The sequence below is a fragment of the Gadus chalcogrammus genome, chromosome 20, assembly GCF_026213295.1.
Source record: "Gadus chalcogrammus isolate NIFS_2021 chromosome 20, NIFS_Gcha_1.0, whole genome shotgun sequence".
In the NCBI taxonomy this organism is placed as follows: domain Eukaryota; kingdom Metazoa; phylum Chordata; class Actinopteri; order Gadiformes; family Gadidae; genus Gadus; species Gadus chalcogrammus.
The window spans coordinates 23,976,213-23,999,676 of NC_079431.1; the positions used below are offsets into that span (position 1 = coordinate 23,976,213).

At 47.6% G+C, this 23,464-nt stretch overlaps 1 protein-coding gene across 2 annotated transcripts in view; it reads right to left on the reverse strand.

The window, feature by feature from the left end:
* The window catches only part of xrcc5 (X-ray repair complementing defective repair in Chinese hamster cells 5), a 32,257-nt gene extending 9,420 nt beyond the window's left edge, over nt 1–22,837 (reverse strand). The window contains exons 1-13 of one of the 2 annotated variants that reach the window (XM_056579196.1): nt 22,784–22,836; nt 22,375–22,482; nt 22,082–22,265; nt 21,816–21,864; nt 21,460–21,582; nt 21,128–21,331; nt 13,912–14,026; nt 10,836–10,974; nt 10,488–10,600; nt 7,714–7,776; nt 7,441–7,578; nt 6,905–6,992; nt 6,328–6,458 (exon numbers count right to left, since the gene is read on the reverse strand). In XM_056579196.1, coding sequence (XP_056435171.1) covers nt 6,328–6,458; nt 6,905–6,992; nt 7,441–7,578; nt 7,714–7,776; nt 10,488–10,600; nt 10,836–10,974; nt 13,912–14,026; nt 21,128–21,331; nt 21,460–21,582; nt 21,816–21,864; nt 22,082–22,265; nt 22,375–22,482; nt 22,784–22,801 — 1,473 coding nt within the window. In that variant the 5' untranslated portion in view covers nt 22,802–22,836. Of the gene's footprint in view, nt 1–6,327; nt 6,459–6,904; nt 6,993–7,440; nt 7,579–7,713; nt 7,777–10,487; nt 10,601–10,835; nt 10,975–13,911; nt 14,027–21,127; nt 21,332–21,459; nt 21,583–21,815; nt 21,865–22,081; nt 22,266–22,374; nt 22,483–22,783 lie in introns of both variants that reach the window. The other variant, XM_056579197.1, reaches the window with a different exon arrangement.
* Nucleotides 22,838–23,464: the final 627 nt, after the last annotated feature.

Here is a 23,464-nt window from a genome sequence, read left to right on the forward strand (position 1 = left end):
CATGAGGCAGTGTGCACGTGAGCCGCAGGCGCCTCCTGATTGGCCTGGATCGGTAAGTCAACCAATCAGTTTACAGTGTAGGCGGGCTTTTATCTCTTCTCCCGAACCAAATTTATCAGTTCAGTGAATCTGAGAGTGTCTGAGAAGAAAGAAAATATAGCGTTTGGTGACTTAGTTTACAGTGTTTTTAAAATGTCGTGCCGCGGGGTGAAGAAAAGCAAGGATTGTCTTGCAAATTTTCAAAAGCTCCGCACCGCGGAAGGGGGGGGAAGTGGTGTAGTCTACGTGATACGCAGGTATATGCCGTATACCCACTAGGAACGCACCAGGATTTGCGTATACCCACTTAAAAATGTGCACGGACACGTATCAATCGTCTTGTGACAGATCTTTCACTTCTGTGTTTATTTTTCGCAAATACCGGTTGGGTATAACTGCAATAAAATACTTTAAGCAGGGGAAATTATCTCCTACGTTCACCATTCATAAAATTCCCCCTGCCCGCTCTGCCCTGTCTCTGTTACGGAGCGCAAAGCTGCCCATGCGTCTCTTCACGTTAAGGCGGCTGCATGCTTCAGAGTTGGTGTTACGTTGTTGCGCAAAATTTACTCAAAGCAATTCATGCTCCCTTTTAGGTTGCGCGTGTTGCCAAGCAATTTACCGCCAGAACAGTAGGTGGAGTAATATGTGGAGGAAAGTTTTTCGTTGAAGACGACCTCGAGAATGACGTCTTTGTCTGTGGGAGTCGTTGGTTTGTTTATGTGCCAGATCGTGTTCTCCCCATACACAGTGAATGATGGCAACAGACAGAGGAACAGGGGTGATGAAGTTGTTGATCATTGGGGTTGTATAAATGTGCATATCTCTCTACATTTTAAAACGACATAATGTGTTGGCAGCAAAGTTAACTTCACTTCACGTTAATGCTTTTGTATATGAGCCTGCCGGGTGATACTCCAGACAGGAAGTAGTAACCAGACCAGCAGACCAATCACAGCCTTGCAGGCTGGGCGGCTCGCGTAAAAGCTTACGTAAAAAATGACGCAAGTCTAGAAAAATCGCCCGACGCACGCAAGACGTGAGAAGTCGCGCAAGGGGTGCGCAAGGGCGCGCAAGGGCCTCTTGCGCTTGCGCTTACGCTTACGTAACTGAGCATAAATCGGCCTTTAGTTGGCGGGCCGAGCCCCTCCTTCTCGCGTGTGTGTGCGTGCGCATGCGCGCGTCTGTGTCTGTGTCTGTGTGTATCTGTCTGTGTGTGTGTGTGTGTGTGTGTGTGTGTGTGTCCAGTCCTCCCATATTAATGTGTAAACCACATAATAAGTAGTCAACAGAAGACAATGTTTTAATCCCACTTTATATCTCCTTGTTACTTTTAGATGAGAACCCCTGGCCAGCCTTTCAGACTGGGTGTCAGGCTAGGGAATTTAAAAACAGGCATCCTTGGTTAGAGTGGAGGGGAAAAGAGTTAGGTAAATGTCAGCCAACATACAGTTGGTATACACAATTGAAATTCATAATGTTAATCACTATGCAAATGAGAGTATAGCTAATTCATGGTCATTTTTAAGGTGCAGTAATTTCACACTTTTACACAATTCAATTACTGTATGGTATGTTAGATAACAACAGTTAAGAGCTCAAATTAGAGCAATTGAAAGAGTGAAACATTAGAGCAATTGAAAGAGTGAAACATTAGTCTCCTGTCATCTCCTTCTCATGCACTGGTTAGCCATGGTTGTAAAGAGTTCATTAAATTATTTTGAGTAGATTTTGTCCTTGTTTAGCATGTGCCACCTATTGCTACTATAGATATACAAAGGACAACTCGTCATTTTTGTGTTGTATTTGTTCATACTGTTATTAAAACGGATAAACCTACTCAGCTTTCCATGATTGCTCAAAATCGTTATACTCTTAAATCAGCAGGTTGTAGACCCCTGCGTTAGTGAGTGTGGTGCGACACCCCATAAGCGCCACACGCGTACACGTTCCGGTGGGACGGGATTGTACGAGGCTGGGAGGGAATCATCACAGTATACCCACTACAATAAAATAGACTACACCACACCTTCCCCCCCGCTCGGTCGCTTTGCTCCCTCGCCATTGATGTTTTCCCCCTTGTGAATTTTTTCTAGAAAAACCCCTGATGGGGGTAAGTGCAACTGGGCGGAAGTCATTCAGGCTTGCTGCAGTGGAGTGTTTTGGCACCGGCACGATGGAGGAGGTTTTGAGGCAAACGGGGACAACTGCTTGGGCTAGTGACAGGTTGAAAAATGTCAGTTCAGACCTCAGTCAGCTGAACAGCACAGGCCCTGAGAACCCGTCCGGGATACCATCAGGCCCAGCAGCCTTCCGTGCATTAGTCCTGCTCAGTGCTGCACACACGTCAATGGGGAAGAGAGTGAGGGGCTGGTGGTCTGCAGGGAGCACAGCCTTGATGGCCACCTCCCTGTTTTCCCTATCAAAGCGTCCATAAAAGTGGTTAAGCGCATCAGGAAGGGTGGCGTCACTGGATGGGGGGGAGATGTTGGCCGGTTTGTAATCCGTAATGGCCTGGATGCCCTGCCACATGCGTCGGGTGTCAGAGTTGCTCTTAAAGTGCTCCTCGATCCTCAGCTTGTTGCAGTGCCTGGCCGCTTTGATGCCCCTCTTCAGGTTAGCCCTGGATGAGCTATAGGCCCGAGCATCACCTGAACTGAAGGCGATGTTGCCTGCCTTCAATAGGAGTCGGACCTCTCTGTTCATCCAAGGCTTCTGGTTAGGGAATATGGTAATCCGTTTGAGGGTGGTGACACTGTTGATTTCAGAGTTCATACGTTTCAGAACAGAGGATGCGTATATATCAATATCCGTGTGGGAGTCGATGGTGGCCTGAGTGGCAAAATCCCTCCAGACAGTGCTACCAAACCGCTGCTGAAGTGCAGAGTCTGCTCCCTCTGGCCAAACCTTGACTGTCCTCACTGTGGGTTTCACCCGTCTGATGAGTGGGGAGTACTTAGGCAGTAGGAACAAAGAGAGGTGGTCAGATTGACCAAGGTGGGGGAGGGGGACGGCTTTGTAAGCATCAGCTATGTTTGTGTATACATGGTCTCATGTCTTGTCTCCTCTAGTGGGGCAGGAGACATGTTGGCGGAATTTGGGGAGTACAGACTTTAGGTTGGAGTGGTTGAAGTCACCCGCAACAATAAAGGCTGCCTCGGGGGTCAGAGTCTGTTGTTTACTGATTGCATTGTGCAGTTCTTTCATTGCAAATGCAGCATTAGCGTCCGGGGGAATGTAGGCTGCAGTCACAATGGTGGATGTAAACTCTCTGGGCAGATAGAAAGGTCTACATTTCAGCATTAGATATTCTATGTTATCCGAGCAGTGACTTTCGATGGTGGTAGTGTCCGTGCACCAAGCTTTGTTGACATAAATACACAGACCCCCACCTCTAGTCTTACCGGACTCCTTCGTTCTGTCTGCACGGAGAGTGTAGCGTTCTGCTAGATCGATGGCGCTATCTGGAACGTTGCTGTTGAGCCAGGTTTCTGTGAAAATCATGATGTTGCTGTCCATAATCCATTTATTGGTGGTGATCCTCAGTCGCAGTTCATCCATTTTGTTAGCCAGAGATCGGACATTGGCGAGAAAGATGCTGGGAAGCGATGGTCTGTAACGCGCTAGTTTTAGCCTGGCATTCAGACCTCCTCGCGACCCTCTCTGTTTACATCTGTGACGCCGCCGCTGTCCGTTGGTGCTCCGGATCCGTTTGACAGTTGGCTCCGCTGTCCTGGCTATTTCCAAGATGAGACCGAATGCGTCCGTAAAGTTGACGGAATTGCAGGAACCGATGTCCAAAAGTTCCTGTCGGCTATACGATGCATACGCTAAACAGTTTTTAGCGAAAAGGCTTACAAAAAACAAGTAAATTAACACTACTTTGCAAAATCCGGTGAGACACAGGGCGTCGCGAACTATGCGCGCCGCCGCCATGGTAACGACACAAAGACAAATATATATATATATATATATATATATATATATATATATATAAAGACAAATGTGCTCCTGGTGATTATTTTCCACATGAAACTTAATATACAATATATATATATATATACACAAGTAAGGGTTGTATATTTGTAATTGTAGTGGGTTACATTTCAACAGCAGAGGAGCATAAGGTGTTGTTAAGCGCATGTTGTCTCTCTCTGTTCCCCAGCCCACTGCCTACTGGCAGGAAGCAGAATAGACACGGTGAACACTCTGAAAATCCCCTCATTCTCAAAATGTTATAAAGATCACTAAAGGCGCTATCATTGTTTCTTTACCTTTGTAGCACAAATGCTTGTAAATCATCATGCCGAGGTTAAGTAGCATAGTCTGCTAACACGGTAGGCTACTGTAGCCTAATTTAGATTGAGGCAATTAAGAGATTCCCAGGCTTTATAGTCTGTAACAGAACCTGTACCATATATCCAACTATATATGTATTGTATATATCAATTTATACAACGGGTGGCTTGAATCCAGCGATCTGATTGGTTCCTAACTGTTGTATAATGAGCGTATACATAACTGCTATGACTATGAAAGTTTGCATATCACTCCACGCCTGGAATTAGAAACAGTTACAAAGTAAAAAATATGTTGAATGATGGAGAGCAGGGGTGAGTGGGACACTAATAGCCACCGGGAGAATCCTCCCCGGTCCGGCCCTCCCTCCCCCCGCCAACAACGTTTTTTTTTTTTTTTTTTCAGTAATAAAAAAAAAATCAGTAAAAATTAATGATATAATTATAATTAAGAAAATAAAAATGTGTAAAATAGGCCACAGTTCTGCTCTGTGCGGAAGAGAATTGGCACTCCGAGAATTGGCGCACTTCCTTACAAGACCGGTAACCATAGCAACGCCGGTAAACAAAAGCAAGCAACCACGAACTTGCTCGCCTTCTCTGTCTGACGTGTCTTTAGGGTCATGCCATTAGACGTGGGGCCGCTCATATATCCCCCTACATTTCCGAAAATGGACTTGCCCTGCAAGCTGTTTAATCAAAGTAAACTGTAGTTCGTATTATTTATTTATGGCTATGAAAGTTCTGTAACGCCTGAATAATGAAGAATTAAATGAAGTAAAAAAGAATAAGATAAAAAAAAAACCATGAATGAGACATAGAGAGTAAGCAAGTGGTATAAATATTGGTTGGATGTTCCCGAGACATATATTGTTTATTTCGGGGTTTTTCACGGCGTCTCGACGGGGAATAAATTATGCTCAGGGCCGGCTTGCAGACGCTCCTCGGCCGCTCACAACTGTGGGCCGGTGCAACTGACTTCGCAGGCCGCTACACAATTGCAGGCCGGTCCACCTGACCTCGCTGGCCGGCCGGCCGACCGGGAAATCTCCCGATCGTCCCGACGGCCACTCCGCCTCTGATGGAGAGGGTGTAAATGTTGTTACTCCGGGTGTGAGCAAGGCGATGGAGAGACTAACGAAAGCTTAGGCACACGGCGAGTGAACTGCTCCATAGGATAAATTGTCGGCGAACCGCTCTATCGGAGCCTTCTCTCGGAGGGACGCTAAAGTGTGTTGCATAGCGACCGTCGTGCATTTTGAAGGCAGCCAGGAGGGACTACTTTTTTGTATTCTTTAATAAAACGGCTACTTTGACTTTCTTGGTTACTTTTTAAATGTAGTGTGTGTCTATGACTTTCGTTTTGCCATAATAGTAACTGTTGTATAAAAGCAATAGATCACTTCAGTCAGTGGTATGTGCTCATTATACCACTGTTAAGGGGAGTTGTCCGGCCCCGACGCGCAGCGGAGGGCCGGCGACCCCCTTCACAGTGGTATAATGAGCACATACCACAGCCTGTCGTGATCTATTGCTTAAATATATGGGTAAGGCAAAAGTTAAGCTCCCTTCCTGCTCTGATGGACGGTGGGTACATCTATAACCCATTCACTTCCTTATTGAGTCTGAGCATTTAATGGTGATAAAGCATATTCTTTTTTAATATTTCCAATGGTATTAATATTATTTTTTCCAACTTTCTTGTTTTGCTGGTTATTACTTTACTGTCTTCAGAGGATCAAACATTATAAGCAATAAAAGCAATCCCTCCACCTCCTGACCCACATGCTGCCCACTTGGAGAACTCATAAAGAAAGGATTGGGAGTTACTGGTGGAGCAAACTACTAACTAAACAATGGGATTCTGGAAAATTGTGTAATTGTTTCGTCAATGACAACGTGAAACGATGTAAGAAGGAAGCTATTCCAAGTCATCCAGTAGGGATGTCTGCTCTAACAGCACCAGTCTTCCAGTCGAGATGTTTACTACCTGGAAGTGCCTCTGGAAGGAGGGGTTGGGCAGGTGGTGAACCTTGAACAGGTCCACCTCTTCTCCCATCTCGTCCTCCTTCACCAGCATCATGGAGTCAATCAGGGAATCCACCGCAGACAGCTGGCTCTCTGGGCGGGCATGCACGCACGCACGCACGCACGCACACGCACACACACACACACACACTTTCCATGACTTACTCACTAATAGGCCTTTCCCACATGAACTCCGGATAAACTCTCAGACGTGCAAAGCATAGCACGAGATAAGCCTCATCAGACGTGTCACACACGGAGACCGCCCCACCGGGATTAATGATTTATGCTACCTGTGTGAAAGGAAAAAATTTCAAGCTGCCTTTACAGCTTGAAAATCAAACAAAGATTAAGAGCTTGTTATCTGACCCTTTTTAAGTGGCATGCCTTTTTAACATTTAATTTCCCAAACACTTTTATCTAAGCGACATTTGACTTTGTTACGAACAGCACCTTGTTCAAAGATGCCTGCAGGCAGACCGGAGAAAACCTTTGAGCTGGGAGTCAAACCGCAGCAGCATTAAGCTCAGCGCTCCTACCCGAGGGCTTGGACTTCTTGTTCTCCAGGGAGGGGAATGTGAACTGGCGCAGGTCCTCCATGAAGGGCAGCTGGACGTAGACCAGACACTAGGGGAGGTGCAGGAGGGGCGGATGTTACTGAGGCTGGGTCTCAACACTACATCTACTCATCTCTGTTACCCTGAGACACCGAGAACAGTCACACATCGAGAACAGTCCCATATCGAAAGCATAACTTCGATGTGGGAATTATTTATAAGGAGTGACGGTGAAGTGCATAGTAAGAGTGCATCGAAACAGAATAAGATTTAACGTTTAAAGTGACAACAGAAATGGGGTGAAACCTAACATGTATTTATATTGAACCGTACGTTTCACCGTTATGTAGTGGAACATCCCTTTGGTATTTAATGTTATTTTAGGGTTAGCTCTCTTCAATATAGCTCTCTTCAATATCTGCCCCTAAACGTCCAGGTTCCTGATAGTCTGGTGGCATGGGCCCTGCAGTTGTCGTGCCTCTTGGGGCAGAGCGTATGTCAGAGTGCGACCTGCTCACCTCGTACTTCCTTTTGATGCAGGGGAATGCCGCCCCCACCTGCGGGTTGGAGCGTCGGTCGTAGGTGTAGCGCACGATGGCCACCATCTTGAGCTCGTCCAGCGCGCGGATCAGGGAGGACAGCGCCACACCCGCGTGCTGCACACACACACACACACGCACAACGTAGCATTACAGTTTAAGTGGACAAAAACTGAATAGAAAGTCACATGTGTTTCATCTCATAACAAATGCTATTTGACTAGAGAAGATGGACTGCTCTTCAGGTCCTACCTCGTCATCCTTGGGGGCGAACACCTTCATGGCCTGATTCCCCATGAACTGGTGGCGGTGGACCTGCCCAGCCAGAGCGAGAGAATGTATATTAGAACGGTTATAAATTACCGTAATTTTCGGACTATAAGCCGCGCCTTTTTTCCCATTTTTCGATTCTGCGGCTTATATAACGTACAAATTCCCTGAAAAGATGCACGTTCCAGGATGAATTGAAAAGCTCCCGTAAGGGCTGAGATGGCAGAGAGGACAGCTGATTTGGAACGGAACAACAGCTGTTCGCTTTCACAGGGAAAAACTAAGGAACTTCAACCTACTTAGGCCTACTAATTAACGTTCAAAAGCTATTAAATCTTCAACAAAATATGCAGATACTGTCAAAATCGGTTCCAGGGAGTATATAGGGATTATTAATGTTGTTCTTGATGGTGTTTTTTTCTGGAACGAGTATTCGAACATTCGCTCGGAAAAACCAACGAGTATTCGAAGCCTGAAAAATGGCATTCCGGCCAGCCCTAATGGTAATTAAACATTAAAACACCTGCGGTTTATAGTCCAGTGCGGCTTATATATGTACACATCATTCAATTTAGCTGCTGCAGCTTATACTTCGGTGCGCCTTACTGTACGTCCACACCAGGAGCGACCGACGCTTTGGTCGCTCACAAAGTTTCGCTGCGGAATTTTTCTGTTCGCTTTGGTCGCTCAAGTCGCTCATGACGTACAATTCAATTATGCAGACGCATTTAAAGGAGCCGATTTAAAGGAGCCGTATGCTTTTAGTAGGCCCTACAGACAGCCATATCAAAGAGTGAACTCTCCCATACACCTTGGCCATATTGCCGAGACGGTTTTGATGGTTGGATAAAGTGCTTCGACAACAAGTAGGACAGTGATTCCCCCCAATATAAAAAAAATCCTAAAATGTAGGCTAATTACAACCGAGAACAAAAAGCCCTGCGTGCTGTAGTAGGCTAGTTAAAATATGTTTCACTGATCTGCATCTGCAAATCATGATCTGCACTCATTCGTCACACTCAAAACAAAGACATTGGCGCACATGGCTAATTTGCATACGTGGACAGGACTGGTTGGCTCCGCAAGGCAAATAATGGAACATATCTATCTATCTAGGCCTATCTCTCTGTCTATCTATCAACGCGTGTCTAGTTGTAGTGTGATGTATTGTGTGTATGTCCAGTCAGACTTGTTCTGTGTGGTCTTGTAGGCTACTGTCCTGTGTGGGCCGAACCACCTAAATGGATTCCCGACGATTTGTGTCGTTTGGTATTAATAAAGACTCAACTAGGCTATCTATCTATCCAGACTATTTAATAAACAATTATTCACCTCAGGCTCCGTGAATAGTGGGGAATAGAGGGATAAAAGACAAGAGATATATCCCTTGTCATTTATCCCTCGTCTTGTCGATTAGTTTGTTTATGTGACGATTTCAAAAACTTTTTTGGTTTTGTTTAAAGCATGCTACACGCGATTGGTTGGTTAGATTGGTGGCATGGAGAGCAAATGAAAATGATTCCCGCTTAAATACGAACATTCTAGATGTATAAATACTCCCCCTTGTCATCACTTGGTATCCAAACCACTATGGCGTTTCGATCTCTGAACTGAAAAAGGGTTGGTTCATACAACACCGGGTGCCCAGTTACAGCCGCGATTAATACTTCAGCCGACATTTTGTTCAGTGAGTGAATAAAGGTAGGTAGGAACCAATGTGCCTGCCGGTGTTCCCTGGGATCCACGCAAGCGAAGAGCGTCTACATTCCGATTGGCTGTCAGTGTTTGGCCGCTGAAGCGCGTCATAGTCATTTGCATAAAGTTAAAAAGTTTTCAACTTCTTTTTGACGCTCTGGTCGCTCAACTTTGGCCGCTGGTAGCGTTGGTCGCTTTGGTCGCTTTGGTCGCTCTTGCCCATAGAAAGTGAATGACTTCCGGCGATTTGGTCGCTGAATTCGCTTCTGGTGTGGACGTACAGTTATAGTGCGGAAAATACGGCAGTTCAAAGCAGTACAGTTATTCACTTCAGAAACAAGGGAAGCACGGGAACGCAAGCGTCGGGTCACTTTACTAGTGGTTATACTGCATAGGACCCCATGTTACACCGACCCTGTGTCCCGCTGCACACTATGCACCTCTCCTTTACTAAGCATCTTCTCACGCGTCATAGTCATTTGCATAAAGTTAAAAAGTTTTCAACTTCTTTTTGACGCTCTGGTCGCTCAACTTTGGCCGCTGGTAGCGTTGGTCGCTTTGGTCGCTTTGGTCGCTCAACTTTGGCCGCTGGTAGCGTTGGTCGCTTTGGTCGCTTTGGTCGCTCCCGCCCCCCCCATTGATGGGGGGGGCGGGAGATACGCCCATCTAGGTGACATACACCGAATTAGCAACATTAGCTAGCTGTCACCCAAGAGGCTGCGCCCAAGATCAATGCCCTTTTTTGGTTAAAGGAAATGAGGCGGAGTCAAACTATGACGAGTCAAACTAAGATGGCGACGCGCATAAACCAAGAGAATTGGATGCAGTTGGAATAACTGAGGTCTGCCTGGATGCTACATCCATTTTATATACTATCTATGCTTCTGACACAATGCTGAGCAGCAGGTCGTAAGGGGACCCAACGCGACACTCCCAAACACCCGGCTGTGCCACACCCAGACCCCCGGCTTTGCCGCACCCAGACCCCCGGCTTTGCCGCGCCCAGACCCCCGGTTGAGACATGTTGTTTTGGGGCAGTGTGAATAATAGGAACCCCGTACCGTGTTTTGTTTGGCGAAGCCCAGAACAGCGAAGCACTTGCCGTCATGCTTGTATTTCATCTGCTCCTGGTCCACTTTGGAGAAGGGAACAATGTCACTTCCATAACGGAAACCTGGAAAAGACACACACACACACACTTCTTAACCATACATATTTTTTAAGAAAGTAAAACAGCAGTTGGGTTTCAAATGACAAACAACGTTCAAAATGGAAGGTCATCATCATGGCGTTTCGACTGTATTTGGAAGTTCACCTAAGAAAACATTGGCCCGTTAAATGAATAAACATGAACTGTCGGCACAATCCACTTCTGACTGTTCGGCAGGGGGGTCATCGCTCTCTCTTACCCTGAATGGTGTCGTCTTTCTGCACCTCCGTCTCGTTGTCGTCGTCCAGGCAGTACACCGTCTCTCTCTTCACGTCTTCCCGCTGGCCGCTCTGCGCGTCCACCGTGGTCCACATCTTCTTCAGCTTCTCGTCAGTCACCTGGAGGTCAGGGACCATGGAGGGAGGACCATGAGGAGGGGGACAGCCTCCAGGAAACCATCTGCTAGGCCAGAGGACCATGAGGAAACCATCTGCTAGGCACGAGGACCATGAGGAAACCATCTGCTAGGCCAGAGGACCATGAGGAAACCATCTGCTAGGCCAGAGGACCATGAGGAATCCATCTACTAGGCCCAAGGACCATGAGGAAACCATCTGCTAGGCCAGAGGACCATGAGGAATCCATCTGCTAGGCCCGAGGACCATGAGGAAACCATCTGCTAGACCAGAGGACCATGAGGAGGGGAACCACCAATCATAAGACTTATTACCAGGTTTAAAGAAGAATAGAAAAGCACCCCAAACCATACATTGTCATGGTCCGACCCGGACATAGACAGCGCTGGATAGGGGGAGGCAGCTCTGATTAGGGGGAGGCAGCTCTGATTAGGGGGAGGCAACTCAGATTAGTGGGAGACAGCACTGGTGAAGAAGGCAGCGCTGGTTAGTGGGAGGCAGCTCTGATTAGTGGGAGGCAGCGCTGGTTAGTGGGAGGCAGCGCTGGTTAGTGGGAGGCAGCGCTGGTTGGTGGGAGGCAGCTCTGGTTGGTGGGAGGCAGCGCTGGTTAGTGGGAGGCAGCTCTGGTTAGTGGGAGGCAGCGCTGGTTAGTGGGAGGCAGCTCTGGTTAGTGGGAGGCACCGCTGGTTAGTGGGAGGCAGCTCTGGTTGGTGGGAGGCAGCGCTGGTTAGTGGGAGGCGGTGTTGGTTAGGGATCGACCGATTATCGGCCGGGCCGATTATCGGCGCCGATATTCGGCATTTTGACGCATATCGGCTTCTGCCTTTTTTTTTTATCCAACGGCCGATAAGAGATCAATTTAAAACTGGGTTATTTTGGCTCTGATGCAGCCGCGCCTCTCTTGTCTGTTGTCACTATGCTGTCTCCAGCATTGTCCAACCCACAGCACCATCTGATTGGATACACACTCTGGTTACACGCAGAGCCACGACGGACAAAAAAAGCTCAAACAAAGTGTTTTCTACTTAAATAGTGAAAATTGCAATGGTATAAACAACAAAAATGAAATAGTAAAAATACTATAAATAATTATGTCAAAATAAACCAACCACACACAAGCGCGCTGATCAACCACTTGCTTCACACTCACACTCTGGGGAAGAGCCTGCTAGTTTACGCACACCCCTTGCACATTTGTTTTCTCAACCACACGTGAGACGATATCGACAGAAACTTATTTTCATTGGCTATTAGGATATCTAAGGCCCGTCCCCGACCCTTGCTGTCTGCTGGTGTAGCTGTCAATCAAAGTATACATGCCCCGTTTTGATAGTGATCGCCTCATTGGCTTGTAAGGCTTGTAAACAAGGAAGTATTGATCTTACAGACATGTGTAAGGGCTCTATGTCACCGTGAGACCCTGGCAAACACAGCGGATTCCATGAATCAGACAATAGCGGAATTCAAACCCTTATTCACAGTTTTCCACAAAAAAACATTGCAGCGTTTCGGTTTTCTATTTTTCGGCTGCTTTGTATAAGATGGCTTGTGCATATACACAATGTAATTAGACTAAAATAATATTGATATTCGATTTCTGTGGACTCTTATGAACATTTTAAGACCCAACATGAAGTATCAAGTCATTGCTAAGGATATCTAGCCTGGCAAGCCAGACCCATATTGGAAAGATATTGGGTCTGGTCTCGTACGGTGGCAGTGTGGGCGGGATAAACGGTTGTCTTTCAAGTTCCCTCTGCACGCAATAGGATAGCGCTACAACCAATCAGAGCAACGAAGAAGGTGACGTAGTCGGAACAACGGAAATTTCCGTCGCTCTAAAATCAAACTTTTACCGTATCCGGTCGGAAAAACTCAGAATACATCTTTCATTTCAAGGAAAGACTTCAGTGCATTTCTTTGTTCATTTCTCAGAGAAAATGATAACTTCAAGTCTTGAAGAGTCGCGGCCAAAGCCGAGTTGAAAGACAGCTGTTTGCCAGCAGCAGCAGCCATTATTGTTTACCTCTAACACGGAACCGTCGCAGCTCTGTCGTCATTCGGCTCGATTCCACCCCTCATGATCTGATTGGCCTGTCCCTTTTTCGGTTTCCAGCAGCGAAAAACGACGACAGAAGGCTAGACCTCCCTGGCTGCAAATTAAATTTGCTGCCGCCTGGGGCGTCTAGATTTCTAGGCTAAAGGATATCCACAGCGACGATAAAGTTAGAATGGACCAAGGGAGGAGGAGGGTGAGGGGGGCTATTTTGACCTAAGACACTAGGATATTTTTGATCTATTCGCTAAACATATTTACTCCACCGAATGGTTGACATTGGATGACATTCCTGAGATTCTAACCTTTCAAACGGTGTATGACATGACTATATCACTCAACTGAATGATGCCGAAAATTGACCCAGCATGTTGGGGGGAAGGGGTGGTGTAACTAAAACGTATCCGCCCGTGGGATTTGACGATTAAGTGGTTAAAGGCATTTAAATGAAGTTAAGTGTTGGAGTTTGTATTATCCAAAAATGTCACGCCAATATTTTTTCCCTTTTTCTGTAAATTAATATCGGGTCCAAATATCGGTTATCGGCCCCCTTGACTACAAATAATCGGTATCGGCCCTGAAAAAAACATATCGGTCTATCTCTAGTGTTGGTGAGTGGGAGACAGGGGGAGGCATCGCTGGGTAGGGGGAGACAGCGCTGTATAGGGGGAGACAGAAAGCACTGGTTTGTTGGAGGCGTGGTTGGCCCTCGTGGACATGTACCATCAAAACCCTGTTAGTCACAGTCTAGCAGGTTTTACAAGGCAGATGAGAAGCAACACTTGGGCGGAATGCCTCCTTTCAGGGACCATTCAGGATATAGCCCACTACAGAATGAGTGACGGGCGCAGGGCTGTACTTACAGCCTTGTACCCCACGATGCGGATGGCCACGGTGCTGCCGATGGTCAGCTGACAGGGCCACGCCATGGGTCTCTTCTCAATATTCTTGAACATGGACAGCTTCCTTATGGCCCCGCTGCAACAGAGGGCGGGCACACATACATATGTTCCTGTTCAATACAACAGCTTTCCACAACATTAACAACCACGGCAAGTGAACAAAAGACTCAAAGTGACCAACTAATCGTCAGTGCCCAGAAATTATTTAAGACTTAGAAATATTAGTTATTAACATTATATATAATGTAGGTCATTTGGTGGACGCTGTTCTATTTCAGGTAGGCTACGCCTTCTAGGCCTGGCCTTATGGGCTTGTCCCGTGGGCGTGCACTGAAATTCTCAGCTATGCAACAATCAAAGTGGGCACCGCCCACATTTCCCGTGGCACCGTGTATATAAGGCAGCACACACCGCCGCTCATTCTCCCTTTTCTTTCAGCATTGTCCGATCAACAGTTAGGAACAACAGCAAGTACGATGACTTCTTCAGAGATACCTTGTGGCAGCGGCGTGGGCGAGGCAACAGAAAAACTGCCCTTTTTAGGGCCATTGAAGAGCGGTTCCCTTAGAGCAGGGCACTTTTCAGGGCCATGCTGTTCCTCCTGTCCCGCTTCTCTGGCGCCGGGTGACGAGCACATGGCATGTTTCCGTTGCCTCGGAACAAGACGCGGCTGCTATGTCAACCCCTGCCTCCTGTGCCGCCTGCCGCGCGTTGCCTGAAGAGGGGCACCTCTCCAGGAACCTTTTCTTTTCCCCGTCGGTGGTGCTCTCCCCTAGGCCATCGTCATTATCAACGCCGGAGTTCCAAATGACGACAACGTCGACGACAGCGACCCCATCGAGGTGGACGACGACAACTCGTCGGACGATGTCTTCACAGTCGGGGTTCTCCTGGTCCAGGGCTTCCACCGCCCTGGACCGGATGGCCGATTTATTTGGAGAGATCATGGGCGAGGCGTGGGCCATCAAGGGTATCACCATGCCAGCCCCGCTTCAAACCTCCATGTCGGATGACATGCCGGCGTGCTAATCAGTGTCCCGTATCTAGGGCTGGGCGATATATCGATATTTAAAAAATATCGATATTTTTTCAAACGCGATATAAAACGAGAACATATCGTCAATATCGATATAATTTAATTTGCGTTGAAATTACAGCACATTTGTTCCAAATAACACCAGTTTCGAACCGCGCCTGCCGCCTGCTATTTCGTAACTCTGCTTACGTCTCTCCCGCTCTGCCTCCGGCTCACACACACAGTCTCTGCCTGCCCCCCCCCCCTCCACTGACTCACGTCACTTTTTGCAACATGAGCCGTGTTCGAAATCGTTCACTATTCATTGGGTATTTGAAGTGCACTATATTGTGGATGAAATTAACCACTGAGAATTCGAACACCACTACAAAATGGCGAGCACCCTATATAGTGCACTATATCCGTGATAGGGAACGATTTCGAACACAGCTATGGAGTCCGCCTGCGCATGCAGCTCCGAGGAGCTTGTTTGCAAGCGAAAGACCAACGGCTCCATAGTATGGAAATGGTTTGGATATAAGTTGTCTGACGAATTACAAAATCACGTAATTTGTGGAGAGTGCTTAAAAACTGTCGCAACCAAAGGGTTGCAATTCTGTCCATAATATTCCGGAGGTGCACACAGCTTTTGGCCATGATATTATATATTATAATGTTCTCAAATACGAGGCGGAGGCAGTGTCTAGTCCACGGTTTATTCAACCATCAAACTGTATTCAATTCTGAACGGTAGGAATAGTAATTGTAAATCGAAACGGTAGGTAGGTATAGTAATAACGGTAACTCCACAGTAACTTCAAGGTTTCTCACTCCGCGAGACCCAAACATAAAACATTCAAGGTCCCATGACATGAAAATCTCACTTTATGAGGTTTTCTAACGTAAATATGAGTTCCCCTAGCCTGCCTATGGTCCCCCAGTGGCTAAAACTTGCGTTTGGTGTAAAACGAGCACTAGCTGTTCTGCTCGCCTTTGAAAAAACGGAGGCTCAAGCGCGCTGATTTGGAATGTCTTGGTCTGTCACAAAGCATCTAAGCTCCTCCCCTTACTCTGCCTGGCCCGCCCAGAGACGTTGGCCCGCCAAGAGACACGGCCGTGCGAGCGCCACATATGTGTGTGAACACACACACTGTAACGCAAGTGTTTCTTGTCGGTTCTTTGACGTCTCTTGTATTTCCACAACGAGACTGTATTGGGGGTTATCTGAGCCATGGTTGAGAAGGAATTGGGGGAAAGGAACTTTGGCTTTGACTCGCTGAAGTACATGAACTGCGACATGCCTCCCGTGTGTTCTAGAATATTAACAGAACACGGCTAAAGGCTATGTGCGCCTCGCCATTGCGATACATCCACTGTAAACAGTGCGCATGGTACCGTGGCTGCACGGCAGAATTTCGGGAACGTCTTTGAATACTGTGTTAGTTGCCCATTAATACCTATATTAAAGAATACATAAAATAGCATGTCATGTACGCCCCTCCCCACGCAGTCGTTACGGTTCATAATATTTCGGAGGCGCAAAAAGCTTTTGGCCGTGATGTTATATATTATAGGGTTCTCAAATACGAGGCGGAGGCAGTGTCTAGTCCACCCCCCCCCCCCCCCCCATCTTATATCGATATTCTGCTTGAAGATTTCGAGATATGGCTGTTGGTCCATATCGCCCAGCCCTACCCGTATCCACCCGTCCAGCATTTTTTCACCGCTGTGGGTGGGGACCCTTCGACACTGAGTACCCCGGTGAAGGACTTCACCAACAGCAGGGGGGAGCAGCACAGCTGAGCCAGAAGCACCGCAAGCTGGCTCCCAGTTTTTCCTTCCCTTACAAAGATAACGGCAGTAAATACTACCAAAAGAGCGACATTCCATAGGCCAACTGCGTCCTACGCTTGTTGTGCATTCCTCTAGGCTGCCTCTTTCCGCCCATCATTATTCCCTCTACCTCCTTCCTACAAGGTGGGAAGACAGGTCTGCGCGCTGTGGTAACAGCTAGCGGACAACGCGGAGATCCTAGTGCGGTGGCTAGACGGCTTGCTACCTGTTCAGCGGGCACAAGCGCAGTGTCTAGACAGCTCGCTGTTTGTACAATGACTGATTCTGTAACGTCTACCATGCTCGCTGAGCCCCCTTTCTTTCATGGAATGCCCCCCTTGGTTCACACACAGTGTGGAGAGGGTAGGGGCCGAGGAATACAGGTTATTCCTGGACAGTGTTCCTCAGCTGTCAGCTCGCCCTCTCTCCGACCGCTATGCATGTTGGCAAGAGCGGTGCCTTCTACCATCGTGGTTGGACAATACGTTGAGATGGGGCCATCCTACAGTTCAAGCACCGTCCCCCACCCTTTATGGGTTTGGTGGAGACCAGGCTACGGGACCCAGTGGCATGCACGGCTCTGCAGCAGTGGTGGCCAGTCTCTTGGAGAAGGGGGCCATCACTACCGTTCCCTCCCATGAGTCACACCTAGGGTTTTACTCCCGCTACTTCCTTGTTTCCAAGAAGTCAGGGAAGAGACCCATTCTGGATCTTCGCGTGTTCAACAAATCTGTTGCCGCGAGGAAATTCAGAATGCTTACAATCAGAGCGCTGTTCCGATGTGTGAGAGAGGGTGACTGGTTCACATCCCTGGAATTCAAGGATGCTTACTTCCACGTCCCTGTTCGGCGTCCCTGTTCGGCGTCCCTGTTCGGCGTCCCTGTTCGACGTCCCTGTTCGTTCAGGCGCCCAGGAAGTTTCTCTGCATTGCCTTCATGGGTGGGATGTACAAGTACCAGTGCCTGTCATTGGAGGAACGTGCCTCTCTCACTCATTCAGAGGCAAGTGGCTTACACCCCCCACAGGGGTGTAACTCGCCGCTGTGAGGAAAGTTGCATATCTTTCACCTGGTACGTGGCCGCCACGTTCTGATAAGGACAGACAGTGTGTCGGCGGCGGCATACATAAATAAACAGGGGGGAGTGCGCTCCTCTGCTCTCCACCTGAAGGCGGTCGAGCTCTGGCTTTGGGCTCATCAGTATCTCCTCAGTCTAAGAGCCCTGCATATCGCGGGCATCAAGAACTTCGGGGCTGACCTCATGTCTCGCGGCGGCCCCGCCGAGACGAGTGGCAGTTACATCCCGACATTGTCAAGACTGATCAGGCGGAGGTTCGGGATGGCTCAGGTGACCTGTTCGTGTCCAGAGAGAACCAACACTGAAGGTGGTGGTTCTCTCTCAACCCTCGGGATATGGAAGTAAATCTGTGTCATCGGATTTGTATTTCTGATCGCCCCAAATTGGTGCCCTAATAAATTGGGCTGCTTAAGCCACTTCAATTACCCTTACGCTGCATGCAAATCCAGCCAAGTCAATGCAATCACACGCAAACTTCACATACAGGCATTAGTTAATCGTCTATTTCATACTGCTGTGAAAAAAAAAAAACGGTGTGCATTAGCCGTTTCGACTGGCCATGCAGTCTGTGATGGTAGACCGGTCTACAGCCATCCACTGGTCAAGGGATTCTTGCGTGGGGCTGGACGTGTGAGGCCTGTTTCGCGCATGCTTACAACACACTGGGATCTCCCAACCGTGTTGCGTGGGTTGTCCAGAGACCCTTTCAAGCCTGTGTCTCAGGCCCCTTTGGATGCCCTGTCCATTTTAATACGGCACTCTTATTGGCTCTGGTTTCTGCCAAGCGGGCCGGTGAGTTGACGGCTCTGTCTGTCAGCCCGAGCTGCTTGTTGCTTAACAAGGACAGCTCCTTTGTGCTGCTCAGACCTAATCCTGAGTTCCTCCCAAAGAACATTAACAATTATTTTTGGACAAGGGATATTGTGCTTAAGGCTTTTCATCCCCTGCATCATTCTAGTGAGGCGGAGGCAGAGCTGCATCTCCTGTGCCCGGTGCGAGCGCTGGCGAGCGCTTGGCCGCGTTCCGCTCCACCCAACAGTTGTTTGTTTATTATAGCAACGCTGGCAGGGGCCGCGCTCTCTCTAAACAGGGGTTTTCTCACTTGATATGCGAGGGTGTTTGCTAAGCCTACTCTCGGCAGGGCTTAGTGCCACCGTTGGGCGTTAAAGCTCATTCGACACCTGGCGTGGCCGCTTCAACGGCTCTACTCAGAGGCGTATCGGTGGAAGACATCTGCAAGGCGGCGTCTTGGTCTTCCTCCGGCCCCTTGTCCGTTTTACATGTTAGACAAGTCCAGGGGCTCATTCGGCCACTCTGTATTGGAGTTTGGGGCCCCTTCTACGGCTTAAGAATATAGGCATTTTCTTTTAAGCCTCTTTATGCTTGAGAGTTACGGTTCATACCGGCATCGTTAATATTGGGGAGTTGGACTTGACTGCGAGTATATCTCACCCGCCGTTTTATCAAATAAGAAAGGGACTAGAGGGGTTCCTATTGGCTCGCCAGTTGACGAGTTGGATTCGTCTGCCAGTATATCCCTCCTGCCGTTTTTCCAATGAGAAACGGACGAGAGAAGTTGCTTATTGGCGAGTTGGACTCCATAGCCCCGCCCCCGATGGCAGCGGACCTAATGGAAAGCGTATTGCTCCGTTTTTTCTTTTCCTTTTAATGGGTTCCATGAAACACGGATTGAGCCAGAGTTTTTAAAGAGTTTTTCACCGACACCGGACCGGCGTCGGTGAGAAAATTGCCGTTGGTAAGAAAATCGCCGTCGGTGACATGAGTCTATTTGGTGTGGTTGCTCAAATCGGCCACGCCGGCGTTCATTTCAGCTGATTCAATGATGTGTAATCGGCCATTCAAGTCGGTCATTCTGTAACCATTCTGATTGGTGGAGGGCTAGCAGCTTGACTAGCGAATATGTGAAGCCCGGAAGTGAGGATGGTAAACATACCAGATAAACAGTGTAATCGAAGAACAGGACCAGCTACTTCCGGTTTTTGTGTTTTTTGGCACACAATACAGATTAGCGCCGCCCGTTGTTTTGGAGACATTGCATCTTGCGCAAGCGCGGAACGTACGGCGTCGGCTGTAATCCCGTAGGTGTGTACCGCCCATGTCGGTGTTCGAGTCGGCAAGATTAAATAGCCCGACTTCATTTACCGAAGCAAATCGGGCAGTTGGTCCGTTGTGTGGTTTCCTTAAGAGGTATTCGTTTTTTATTAAGCTGTTGTGTTTTGCACATCCTCTGCTTTTTTGAATCTGATGTACCCTGTGACTTAGGTTTTTTTGACTGGGTTCCAGCAGGAGTACATTGATTGGGCTCCGCTCGCTGCTTTGCCTTAGCCAATAAGGCGAAGCCTAGACGGCGTAGCCTACATGAAATAGACCGATAGTTATGATATTATAACTTTAGTTCTATGATTGTAGGCGTAGCAATCTAGTTTCCCACCTGCTGTACCCTCCAAATGCCGAAATAATAGCGTGGAGGATGAGCGGCGGTGTGCGCCGGTAGGGCTGGGCGATATATCGATATTTGAAATATATATATTTTTTTCAAACGAAAAATGGAACGAGACGCTATCGTCAACATCGATTCATTTACGTTGAAAGTACAGCATATTTTACCGAAATAACAGCAGTTTCGAACTGCGAATGCCGCCTGCTATTTCGTAACTCTGCTTATCTCTCTCCCGCTCTGCCTCCGGCTCACACACACATGGCCCGGCCCCCCTTCACTCACATCGCTTTTCTAATTCCCTACGGCGCGAAACATGGAGTCCGCCGGCCAACGCGGCGCAGAGGAGCTTGTATGTAAGACAAATAGCTCCATAGTTTGGAAACGTTTTGGGTACAAGTTTTCTGACGAATGACAGAATCATGTTTATTGTAGAGTGCTTCAAAGCTGTTGCAACTAAAGGGTCGAGTACGACGAACCTCTTCCATCACTTGCAGCAGCACAATGTGCTCAAAAATACGTGCAGCGACTTAAAATCTAAAGCTGTCTCGACATTAATTATTTTTTATTCAATTAAAGGCAGTACAGCAATTGTCCCGAAATGATTCCGGACTCCACGGGACAAGCCCACAAGGCGAAGCCTTACTACGTCACAATCATAGAACTAGAGTTATATCATAACTATCGTTTTCCAAAGCCTCTTACAATGTGTGAGTGCTTACATTCTTAGCATGGGTGACCCAAGCGGGGAATCGAACCCCTGACCTTCGCCTTTGTGTTGACAGGATCACCAACCTGAACGTGTAGACCTGGTCCAAGCCGTCCTCCTCGTCCAGGGTGAACATCACCTCCTTCAGGATCTCCAGGCCCTTCTGCTGCTCCTGGGACAGGCCCTTCACACACCCCGACCGGCCTGCGCCCCCACTCACCCCGTCTCCTCCACCCTCATCTCCTTCCTCCTCCTCCTCCTCCTCCTCTTCCAGGACCTGGAATGGTAAGCTGAAAGAGTTTGAAGAGAAGAATGAGCAACATTAGACAGGAGGGGGAAGGAGAGGGAGAAGGGCGAGGGCAAGGGCGAGTGAGAGTGAGAGGGCGAGGGGTTCAATCTTTCAAGGTTTCCATCCTACAAGAACTGCAGTGTGATGCCAGCGCCGGTGAGGTTGCTGATGATGACGTCCAGCTGCTCTGGGTTGGCCTGGGTGTTGAGGTCAGTGAGGATGGCGATGCTTAGACGCTCGTACTTCTTCATTCTGAAAGACAAGGCAGAAAAATGGGTTGCACGCAAAACGTAGAATGACGTGCTACGTTTAATTTTTTTTAATATTTTCTTCCCACTATAATCAATCTCAAACGTTCAAGTTTTGATGAAATCGTATTGCAGTGAATACGATTTGAATAGTTTTGTATGAAAAAAAAATTGCGTTTCTTCGTGACTTAGTGACTCATGGATTATAACACAAGAGGAGAGGGCCAACAGTCTTACGGTAATTCCTTTTGAATGAGATCCATGGAGACAACAAGAGCGTCCAGCCCTGATAAACAGCAGTTATGGAGCAAATCATCAATGATGGATCCACAGTGAACTCAAGCACTGTTTGATACAGCGATAGCCTTGGATACCCCTGAACATTACAAAAATACTGTGTTTAAAGGTACATTGTACTACATTTCATATTGCTATTACAATTAATTAGATGACTGCTAAAACAGTTCTCAGGCACTATTGAATTTTTGTTTGGGAAAAGATACAATCAGCCTGTTGGCTTTGAGGATGGATCTGATGCTCAATTTCCTCCAGAAGCTTAAAGTCTGGAATCATTAACTTGCGATGGACGGTGATGTTCTGGTACTGGCCATCATGGTCCAGTTGGTTGTCTGTAGTTTCTGTGCCGAATAACACCAATCCCAACTCATCCTTATTCTCTGCAAACACCTGTGATAACATAGGATGCTTGCATGTTAATGAATGGTACAAACAGCTTGAGGGTTAGACTCTGACCTGGTCTACTCACTGCTTGGTGTGGTTCGACCGGGTATATTACCTGACGCTGAACGAACTTCTGAACGACCTTCTTGGCCTGCTCGAAGGGAGGTTCCTGGTCGGAGCTGGACATGTAAGACCCCACGTCCATGCACAGGACTAACGCTGACTACAGACCAACACAAATAACTAGTCTTAATAGCTTCAAAACAATTATTGTATTTAACTTCATTGAAAACATCCCACAGAGGTAGGATTAGAAGCACCATATAGTGTTGTTTAGTTAATACTGGGGGCAGGGGGGCAAAACCCCAACAGTCCTAACAGCCCAGGGCTATAATAAAATCCTTCAAACGGACTCGGAGACACTGTCCGATTGTCCGGACAACGGCCCGAGGAAGTCCTCTGAAACATCCTCACAAATGCCGCCAACACACAACACTAAAATCTAAATAGAGAGAGAAAGTTACCTTGGCGGCCGGCGGCATTGTTTTCCCTCGTCTCAATTTGCGTGTCACTCTGTTATGAGTCCGGAAGGAAACTACAAGGAGCTAAGTAGTTCCTATGTTCAGGAACCAGTGGGAGCGGTACAGTGCGAGCAGCAGGGAATTTAATCCGAATCTACTTTTAATTTAACTAATGATGAAAAGGGGGAATTAAAATGTGTTTAATCACAACACACAACCAAAACACACCAAGGAGGAGAAATAGAACTAGAACTGCAAGCAGTTATGCAGGGGTCCAAGAAGTGTGCATTTCGCCGGCACAACGCAACAAGAAATGTGCATTTCGCCGGCACAACGCGAAGCATGTGTTCAAAACGCTACCCTGAACCTGTGGATACAAAGGATTTGACTGTGGTAGGAGTAGCGAGAAGTCAGTGTAGCGTTTTAGCGGCGAAATTTTGTAGAAGAAATACAATTTCCTCGTTTATTGCGCCCCCTAATGGCGAAATTTTCCGAAATTTTTATCGAACGTCATTAAGGTTAGCACCAACATGTGTGTAGAATTTGGACTCGATCCGATGTCGAATTTTGGATTTTTTTGTTTTTTAATTTTCCACGTCTAATTTAGCTAATAAACAAATATTCAAAACTCTACCGTTTCGTCGTCGAAGGTCGGATCAAAAAAGTGTTCGATAATTTCTTGCG